The following is a 10449-nucleotide window of genomic DNA, read 5'->3' as shown; positions in this document are numbered from 1 at the left end:
ATTTTGGAGGGACGTCCAGCTCTTGGTAATGTCACTGTTGCACCATATTTTCTCCACTTGATGATGACTGACTTCACTGTGTTCCATGGTATATCTAATGCCTTGGAAATTCTTTTGTACCCTTCTCCTGACGGATACCTTTTAACAATGAGATCCCTCTGACGCTTTGGAACTTCTCTGCGGACCATGGCTTTTGCTGTAGGATGCGACTAGGAAAATGTTAGGAATAGCCTACTGGAACAGCTGAACTTTATATGGGGTTAATCAGAGGCACTTTAATTGATGGCAGGTGTACTGACTCCTATTCAACATGAGTTTGAATGTGACTGCTTAATTCTGACAACAGTCACAGCCCCACAGTAAGAGGGTGTGCACACTAATGCAACCACATTATTTTAGTTTTTTTATTTTTACTTCCCACTGAAAAACAGATTTCAGTTTGTTTTCAATTGAGTTGTACAAGTTATAGGTCACATTAAAGGTGGCTAAAGTTCTGGAATTATTTATCTTGGTCTCGTTTTTTTACATCACAGAAACCTGGCATTTTAACAGGGGTGTGTAGACTTTTTATATCCACTGTATGTCGGAGCTGCAGAAGTACAGGTGTACTATGCCTAATCAAACTTTAACACGATTGCTGCAGACAAACCAGAAACACATAAAACAAACTATGAAAAAAACAGCTAATTTAGAAGTGAATGGAAGCAGAGCTTTAAGTGCACACACGTTCATAAATTCTTTAAATATTAAATATGGTAATGCTTTAATCACTCAGTCTGAATGGAAGAATAGAAACGAGGCCACTGCTTGCTTCTACAACTCTGCTGTCCATCCGACCTGCTGTGTGTGCTCTGCAGTTAGTCCCGGTTGTGACTCCCGTGTACTACATATACGAATCACAAAGATCAGATACAGAAGCAAAAGTAATCCAGTCTAGCACACGCACGCATGCATACACATTTAATATATAATATAAGATAATGAGATCATGTATAAGATCATGTACTTTGGCCACCAAATTTAGAGGCCTGTGGGGCCAGTGCTTCAAAATATTAGTATCCTTCTACACACTCATATCTTGTCTAAGAGCTGGCTGTAAACATGATAAAGGATTAAGGTAATGGCTTCTCCTGAGCTCAAACAACCCCTCAGATCAACAATGAGTCACCTCTACATGAGCGCGTCTCCTGCTATAGTGATGTGTGGCAACTCCCAGGTGCTTCCAGGTTGAATTAAGACTAAACCTTGTGACAATGAGTCGGCCCTAAAGTTCAACTGGTAGCTGCTGTACATTGTACCGTGTTGGAAAAAAAAATAAACTGGAAAAACAGGCACCACTCACACACTTCATAAAAGGCCGAAATGTACACCTGTATATGCTATAGCATATCTACAAAGTGCTTGTGTAACTTTTCAGCAAACAGATGTATCTAATTCCTATCAAAAGGCACATAAAATGTTCAGGTTAATTACAGATGATGTGTGGCAAGTGCTCTCCCAGTCCCAAGTCCCGCTCATATAATGAATGTGCACCGCGTGGTAGTCTATGTATGTACTCTTACCCGAGAGTGATTGTGACATGCTCTCACCCAGTGCTTTTATAACCAAATGCTTTTATGTGTGCCATTTGAATAGTCAGTGTACTTCCTCTTGTGGCTGAATTGCATGTATGTGTGCTATCACCGCTCAATAGCAAAGAAACCGGCCAAACAAGCTACTTTAGAAAGAGCTTGTTTTGTTTTTTTTATCTGCAAGGTGATCTCACTAACTTGAAATGTGGGAGAGGACAACAGGAACAGCCTGTTGAGGAGTGCGGCAGCTTAACCTTCACACCACAGAAAATGGGGAGACATTAAGCCTATTTCCTTGTTTTCTAAACTTTTGCCAAAAACAGAAATGGCAGAGCAAAAGAGGAAGATTGTTTGGGAGGTTGTGTCTGCTACAAATGCAAGCTTGTGCTAAATTCTGATGAGACACTATGTACTTTGGGGTCAAAAGCAATGTAATATATTAAATGCCGTGGAGATAAATTCAGCTACAAAAATCCACATCCCTTAACAAAGTAGGTGACTCACTTTACCTCCAATGCTTTACCCTCTTAGCCTTCCCAGTAACATATCTGAACTTCATCATTTAAAGAAATAAGCATGCTAATCAAACACAAAACTCTCATGTGGCCCAATACAACTCAAATTAACTGCTGTGAGCTCCAAAACAAACAGTAAGTCTTGAATGCAAATCCTGCAGGATGTCCTGGATAAACAGAAAAAGAAGTAAAGCTAAAGAGCCAGATGGCAAAACAGACTGCAGTGATTTACTGAAAATAGTTCCACAATGTGCAGTTTATAAACAACCCTAAATTTATGTTTTTTTAAAGGGCTTTAAAAGAGGGAACTAATGATTGCAGATATACAGTGACTATTTTGAAAGGCAGAAATATCTTGCAAAGTATTGACAGTGATCAGAGCAACATCCTGGGAGTGCACCCAGCACAGAGCATATTCTACCGCCACTATTTAATACAATTATACTATTGTTCCTATCAACAATTAAAAATTATCGTGTTAAAAGTAAGCAAGCAAACACTTATAAAAAACGTCCCAAAATATTTTCTTTATATAGTTGATATCTTAGGCTGGCCCATTAATTTGTCACGCAAGAGAATCTAAAGTACGTAAAGTGGTTGAATCTGCAGCCACTCTGCCCTTCTAAGGCAGGTTTACAACTAGGGCGTAACTTTAGACTGACGTTACGTAAAGTAAAGTAACTAGCTTAGATTTATGGCATTTCCAAATTTATCTTACCTACCGGACAATCAAAAACACAGTCCGAGAATGTTTGATCACGCTAGAAACCATGTCTACATAATTACTCAATTAGCCATAATGACTTACCGACCAACAAAATTTTCTAAGACTGAGCTTTTTCCAGCGCTCTGTCCACCAACCACAGCAATCTGCGGAAGATCTAAATTACAACTCTGGCCAATGGAGCTAAAAGCGTCTTGAAGCTTGTTGATGAGGGGAATCAGGTCTTCCATGCCCCGGTTCCCCATGGCTTCGTTAGGTCAGAGAGCCCCTACAACACAACGCAGACCAGAGGCTAACGCTAGCCGCGATAACTAGCGAGGTAACGTTAGCCTGAGAGTAAGGTGCTCTCGGTTTACTCTGAAGTGTTGAGTTCCGCCGCCTCAAACAGCCAGTGCTTATATTCCTTCGACAAACACTTGAACAGCTATCGGAAATGCAGTTCACAATAATATCGATTCATGTTCTTTTAAGTGCACTAACTAAATACACAGTCAGTCGAAAAGGACGGAAAACTCGCAAAACAAAACTTCCTCTACAGAACGCCATCCGGTCGGAGGAGACAACATCCGATCGAAACTGGTGCGTATAGGCCCGCCTCCTGTCTGAAAAATCAGGGAGTCTATTGGCTAATTCTGCTGCCTCTCTATCAATTCTGTATGTTGATTGGATAAGTTAAAGTCGATTTGTTCACTCTAAAACCAATAACTAACTTGCAATGCAGACTGACGTTAAACCGCGAAGAAGAAATGTTCTTTTCTAATTGGTCAATAATATTGTCAATTATATCTGCTTACGTCATAATTTTGTTCCGTGTAACATGGCTGCTCATGTGGAGCGTGGAACTGATTCAACTACTTCAATAAAAAATATGTCCCTAAAGAAATCTCTCTCTGCAGCGGCTTCCCTCACCTTACAAATTGTTGCTGAATGCCCAGTGACAAAAGCAAGAGCTTGTAATCTAATGCTGCCACACTGCGCCGTTAACACTCCAGTTTTTATGCCCGTCGGTACTCAGGGGACAATGAAGGGAATCACTGTGGATCAGCTGGAGGGTCTTGGATGTCAGATTTGTCTTGGAAACACATACCACCTCGGCATGAGACCGGTAGGCGATGCTACATTAATAGCAGTTTAGCTACGATTCATTTGGACTTTAAAAGTGTCTATGCGAATTCGTGGCACTGTTTAGTAAATGTTTTTCCATTTCAACTCTACTGCCTACAGGGATCTGATGTGATCGAGAAAGCCAATGGCTTACATGGGTTCATGAACTGGAAGAGAAATATTTTAACTGTGAGTGTGGATTTCCTAAATGAATCAGTCATAAGTAACGAAAGAGCTGAAGGCAGGGAAAGTACACATAATAAAATAGAGCTAACGTGCTTTGTGGTCAAATGTTGTTTCACTTTCCTTGTGCTTACAGGACAGTGGAGGGTTTCAGATGGTGTCTCTTGTTGAACTCTCAGAGGTCACTGAGGAAGGGGTCAAGTTCAAGTCCCCCTATGATGGCAAAGAGATCCTTCTAAGTCCTGAGAAATCCATCAGCATACAGAACAGTCTGGGTCTGCAAGTAGTAAAAACAAAAAGTAACAAAGACTTGGACATTTTCTTCATTTTCCCTGTAGCTAATAGATATCCTGTCCACGTTTCTCTGTGTTCTTCCAGGGTCAGACATCATGATGCAGCTGGATGACGTGGTCAGCAGTACCATGACAGGACCACGCGTGGAGGAGGCCATGCACAGATCCATTCGCTGGCTGGATCGCTGCATAGCAGCTAATAAGAATCCACACAAACAGAACCTTTTTGCTATCATCCAAGGAGGGCTGAATGCAGACCTGCGCAAGGCCTGTCTACATGGTAACAAAAAAAATCCTGCTCTGTGGCGATCCTTTTTCCACTTGTGTTTGCCTACCTCCATATCTGTGCACAAGCATTCAGTAAATAAGAGTTTAAGTGAGTATTTCAGGGTATTTATTATCAAATTTAAAGGGGACAAATAAGATACTGGCATCAAACTACATTTGGCAAGGTCAAAAGAATGCACATATACATTTTGATGTCGTGGTGTCAGGTGTAATTATTGTGTATATACTGTAAGCACTATACACATTGTAAATAAAGTTAATAATATGCAGTGCTACTAGTGCAAGTCTGGTGGATAATCTGAAAATAACTGTACAGCGTGATAGCACTTGGCAAAAAGCGTTCTCTGTCACAGCGGAAATGAAGAGGCTGATTCTGATGCTGCTGCCGCAGCAAGTAGCTCTGAAGAATATTGCAACTGCCACAACAGAGTGGCAGAAGATTTGTAATATTTTGCTGCACACATTAAAGGCTAATGAGAATCACCTTTATTGGCCAAGTATGTTACGCACAAGGAATTTGTTTTCAGTACAGAACCTGACTAAAGGACCTGAACTTCCTCAGAAACAAGATTATCCTCTGTCCCTGCCTCTTGTTGCATTTCCAGTCCAGTCTGTTGTCAAGGTCTTGCCAATTTTAAACGGTTTATCTGTGAGACACTGATGATTAGTGGTCAGACTTGCGGTTTAGATATTGTATCTCCTTTCTGTAGAAATGACTCAGCGTGATGTTCCTGGTTTTGCTATCGGAGGCCTGAGTGGTGGAGAGGAGAAGGATGATTTTTGGCAAATGGTTACGTTGAGCACTGACCACCTTCCACGAGAAAAGCCTCGGTACCTCATGGGCGTGGGGTAAGTTTGCCTGTATGCAGTGGAACTTCTTCTGAAAACTGCTATTTATTGGCAATGGTGTTATTCACTGACATAAGTCTGTGTGATCCTCACATGCTGCAGGTACGCTGTGGATTTGGTGGTGTGTGTTGCTCTAGGATGTGATATGTTTGACTGTGTGTTCCCCACTCGCACTGCAGTAAGCTCTCTTTACCTTCAACACTGATAAATCATTTTTAACACATCATTTAGCAGTTATAAGTTCACACCAAGAACCAACAGCCACATTTCCTCCCCTTCAGAGGTTTGGCTCTGCTTTAGTGCCATGGGGGTCTCTCCAGGTAAAACAGAAACAGTACGCCAAGGACTTCCGACCCATAGACCCAGACTGTCAGTGTCCTACCTGCAAGAGGTAAGTTGAGAAGAAGTCATTGCAAGAGGCTGGAGGTTTGGCTCACATGATAAAGCTTTTAAGTTGTTCCTCTTTGGTTTGTCAGAGCATTTGTCTTACAACAGAAGGCTATGAAGCAGAGTTTTCAAAAGATATCTGACTAGACCTACAGAAGTAATTACTGTCAGTGTTTCAGTTTGGTAGTAGTGAATAATAGCTGGTGTCTAGACATTTTGTACCACAGATATGTTGTAAAACTGTCATACTGGAAGGAAGATGTAAACAATATACCTATCTTCTATTTCAGACATAGTCGTGCTTACCTACATGCTCTGTTTAAGAGTGACACTGCAGCCATGCATCATATCACCATCCACAACATCGCCTACCAGGTCAGTTTCAGTGGTACTGGATACATGTCACAAACCAGATGTGACAAAAGGAAGTGAGCATTCAGGCCTGTAGCTTGAAGTGGCCACTGAGTGTATGTTCTTATCAATTTCAAGCACATTATCAATCTATTTGACTTTAACAAAATATACTGAAATTCAATGTATCACAACACAAAAATGTCACAAATAGGTATCATTTTATCTAGCGATATATATATCATGTGCTCTCCATACACCAGCAGCTTTATATTTTTTGTAAATAAGACAGCCTAACAGTATGTAAGGTTATTCGTTATATAATCAGACCAGTGCTAGAAAGAGGAATAAAGTACAAATATTCCAGTTATATTTTCATTTTTTTAAACTGATTATTTGATTTAAAGAAGCGGGTATCTCTGCTGCTTGTATTAAATGTCTGTTTTTGCCCTTTTTTGGCTTCATTAGTTCTCTGTATCTGCCATCCTGCCACTGAAGGACATTAACTCCAGTCACATCTCAGTATAACGTGTTTCAAAGTCTAATTGCTCTACCAGGAATCTGACTAAAAATGTTGAGCTTTACAGTTGTGACAGTTGCACAGTTTTTCCTTGTTTCATCAAGTGTTTCTCTTTGCAGCTGAACCTGATGAACTCTGTGAGACAGAGCATTGTGGAAGGCCGCTTCCCAGAGTTTATACAGACATTCATGAAACGAATGTTTCCTTCCCGTGACCAGTACCCCAGCTGGGCTGTGGATGCTCTGGCCTCTGTCAACATTACATTGGAGTAGAACTTGTTGAAGGGAACTATTTTAATGTAAATGAGGATGAGTGTCAACCAGTGGCTGAAAGATTTTATATAATTTAAATGACTTTTTTTATATGGATGATTGTTTTATACTCTTATACAGTAATATTTACATGGCCAGTTTTGCTGGAACAGAAATGGCTTTTGATGTGAAGGGATGAGGCCTGATTGTCTTTTACATCAGCTTGATTAACTCAGCCTCTGCAAACTGCCATGAGAGTACACATTATGATAATGCGAGACTGAATGGGGTTTAAATGAGGTTTGAAACACATGAACTATCTCTGATATGCTCAGACACTTTGTTGTTACCATGGCTACACAGCCGGGCCCACCCACTTGAAATGTTTTGCCTTCCTGTCAAGCTCTTTGTAATAGTTTGTGGCTGAGAGTATTACAGAGGTATGTCATTTTTCCTAAGGGCACAAGATTAATAAATGTAAAGGGACTTACTGTTTTAACCTGCGCCCTAACTGACTAGGAGCTGTCACCTATATAATCACATAAATGAACCTAACTCACAGCACATTGTGTTTGTGTCATGATGACCACCAGAAGGCAAAAGAAGTGGCAATAAAACTGAAAGATATGCTGCATAAAGTTTCCTAATAGAGTAAACCGGTTCAGCTGTCTCAAAATAATAACATATTGTTACAGTCAGATACGTCTATGATGCAGAAACACTGGCATCAATCATTCACAATCAGAAATCTGCATCTTTCTACTGAAGTTTTATTGAAAGTCATTGTAATTGTTCTCATTAATTCAGTAGCAGTAGTTTTTGACCAAAGTGAAGGTTTTGTTTGGAGCTTGCAGAGGTTCTTCTTTTATAAGGCTCATTTTTAGATGATTATTATTAGTCATTTGAAGTTTCTAAACTTCTAGTTTTGAATATAATGATTTATTGTTTTAGATCTCTTACAGGATTATGGCTCTATTTCCTGAGAAGGGATATTTTTCCCCTAGAATATCCTGCACTTCGACTGTGTTTTCTGATTATTTTTACCATATGGAAGCTCAGAAAAAGACCAACAGCACTTACAGCTCAGATGGTAAGCCGTGCAGATTCGTGTTAAGTGTCTAAAAATGGATGCGCAAAACCGAAAGGTTGCACTAAATAAACTGGATGTGTTCTTGTGTTTATTTCAACAAGACGACTCCCAGCATGTCATATAGTCATGCCTCCTTAAATTGGCTCTTAAATGAGAATAAAAGGCTATTCAAAATAAGAAGAAACTACAGCTCTCCATGCAGTCTCACGACATCTCTGGAAATCACGAGTGTCAGTTTTATTATCATTTGGGATTACAGAGATCAGCGTTGCGACCACAGTGCAGTGGAGGTGTTGATGGATAATCTTGTTTATTATGTAGTTTTTTGCGTGCATTGTTTTTGTTATTGTTGGGTTTGTATTCTTTAAATAAAAAGTCGTTGCTACAGTATAGTATTCCCCAACGGCGGATTACACATTTGCATCAGTGCGTCCATGCGGAGCTCATGCAGGGAGGATGCTGGTGCTGAGAGAGACAACCAGTTGCTCTCCAGCTGTCACTGTAAAAGTGGAGCCTCCCCTATACGCAACGACGGATGAACATCTTCGACCTGTTGCCTTTACTGGACAGTAGAGCTGCTTTGTGACGGGTGCCAAAAAAAGAGAAGTAGAATTTTCTTTATTGAGGTGGGACGTCGAAGGCGATACCATGAGGTGTATCAATGTATTCGTTATTAATCTACGTTTTGAATAGCAGAAGGAAGAGACACGGAGTTGGTTTTGGGGGAGTCCACCTCCTCAGTGTGGAGGTGCGGTTTGCGGTGATATCTATCTCTGTCTCTGGTCTCTGAGGAGGAGGACCATGGTCGAACTGGAGAAGGAGGTGCTCCCATTGCCCCCACGGTACCGGTTCCGAGACCTGTTGCTCGGTGACTGGCAGACCGATGATAGGTACGTATGCAACTACTTGCACCGTTTACGCACGGCGTACTGAATCCGTTGCGCATCTGTACACCAGGACATATCAGCCCGTCTAAAAAGTACTCGTTCTTTGCTTTTCTGCCTGTGATTTCATGGATTCTGGTCTGTGAACGTGGCAAAGCTGTGCAGCTCTGTTGTTACGAATGCTGCAACAGGTTTATTCGTTCCCCTGTGTGCGCAGAAGCAACTGTTGCTACTGCTAAAATAATAGTATCACACCAACAAATATATGAAGAGAAAAATATTCAAAATGCCAGAAAGACTAAATGTTCATTCAGGAATGTTTAATTTATTTGCACGTCATGCAAGTGGCGCGTGTGTGAATATTTGAAACACCAAAAACATTCCCTTCAAGAAGGAAGAAAGGACTGAGCAAGTAGACCAGTACATCACCATATTTTCTTACTCCTCATGCTGTAATTCATGAGAGTTACAGTGAATCATCTGCCACCTGCAATTTCAATTGTGTGCTCTCAGAAACTGCCAATTAACCTTTGCTTACACTCGCCGTGCAGTTCAGTATGTGCGCTATGATATACCTATATGCTTGCTTAATTTGGCTATTTCATTATGGTCATTTATGGAAAACCTTAGCTCCATTTCATGCACGGCGTTTCTTGTTGCTAGGTGGAAAAAAGAACCAAAACACTGCTTGTCGACCTGAGTGGGTGTTTCGAACCAAATGGGGAAAGTTGATATTGAAGGCATGGAGGAGATAACCATTTCAAGTCTAGCCATTGCCAAGACTTATAACAGAGACCACTGCTTTTATACTGTAGCCTCCCTGACACGAACGTCAGAAAAAGCAAAATAGGTGTACAGTGGCAAAGTGGTTGTGATTGATTTGGCAGGTCTGGAGAATGATGAGGCAATTGGACAGGGCTCAGTGTGTGTGTGTGTGTGTGTGTGTGTGTGTGTGTGGACGCGTTTTTCCTGCTACGTGGGGACTTCTTCCTGACTCCATACCAACTCATGAGGACCCATTTCACGGTGGGGACCTAAAGTGAACATTTTGGGCATGGAATCCACGCTGAATCCACCCTTCTGATGGGATCAGTTTAATCCAGATTTTCTGGATCAAAGTGATCCAAATCCTACAAAAAAGTTCTGAAAAACCCTAAATGAAGGTTTGATCCGGATCAAAACCAAGATTGGATTACATGATCTAATCCGATTATGTAATCCGTTTCTTCTTTTGAAAAACCCATTTTCAAGATTTGATCCAATCCATTATCCAAAATCCTAGTGGATTACTTTTGAAAAACCGGGCCCTGGTGTCAATCACTAAAGTTCCCATAATGGGGGCTCTATATGTTAAATTTGTCTATTGCAGGACTGCAGTGTCCAGTGCACACATGCCACCTGTTTCAAATAGTAGATATATCCTAGTTATGTGTGTGTTT

At 40.9% G+C, this 10449-nt stretch overlaps 3 protein-coding genes across 9 annotated transcripts in view; 2 read left to right on the top strand and 1 right to left on the bottom strand.

Moving 5' to 3' along the window:
- The window catches only part of dnm2a (dynamin 2a), a 36804-nt gene extending 33417 nt beyond the window's left edge, over window positions 1-3387 (bottom strand). For both annotated transcript variants that reach the window (XM_020610331.1, XM_020610332.1), the window contains exon 1: window positions 2895-3387. In XM_020610331.1, the coding sequence (XP_020465987.1) occupies window positions 2895-3055 (161 nt within the window). In that variant the 5' untranslated portion in view covers window positions 3056-3387. The remainder of the gene's footprint in view (window positions 1-2894) is intronic.
- A 194-nt stretch (window positions 3388-3581) lies between these two features.
- qtrt1 (queuine tRNA-ribosyltransferase 1) lies at window positions 3582-7597 on the top strand. The gene is made up of 9 exons (XM_020610333.1): window positions 3582-3915; window positions 4035-4103; window positions 4234-4372; window positions 4476-4670; window positions 5389-5527; window positions 5630-5705; window positions 5809-5918; window positions 6205-6289; window positions 6905-7597. The coding sequence occupies exons 1-9, from the start codon at window positions 3628-3630 to the stop codon at window positions 7055-7057; spliced, it is 1254 nt and encodes a 417-aa protein (XP_020465989.1). The 5' UTR covers window positions 3582-3627; the 3' UTR covers window positions 7058-7597.
- A 92-nt stretch (window positions 7598-7689) lies between these two features.
- Window positions 7690-10449, top strand: part of kcnt2b (potassium sodium-activated channel subfamily T member 2b) — a 35996-nt gene continuing 33236 nt past the window's right edge. For 5 of the 6 annotated variants that reach the window (XM_020610328.1, XM_020610327.1, XM_020610326.1 and 2 more), the window contains exon 1: window positions 7690-9016. In XM_020610328.1, coding sequence (XP_020465984.1) covers window positions 8928-9016 — 89 coding nt within the window. In that variant the 5' untranslated portion in view covers window positions 7690-8927. The remainder of the gene's footprint in view (window positions 9017-10449) is intronic. The other variant, XM_020610329.1, reaches the window with a different exon arrangement.

This window comes from Monopterus albus, unplaced genomic scaffold, assembly GCF_001952655.1.
Source record: "Monopterus albus unplaced genomic scaffold, M_albus_1.0 scaffold105.1, whole genome shotgun sequence".
NCBI lineage: Eukaryota > Metazoa > Chordata > Actinopteri > Synbranchiformes > Synbranchidae > Monopterus > Monopterus albus.
Note: the sequence above shows the minus strand (reverse complement) of the source record. Positions and strands in the feature narration are given on the sequence as shown.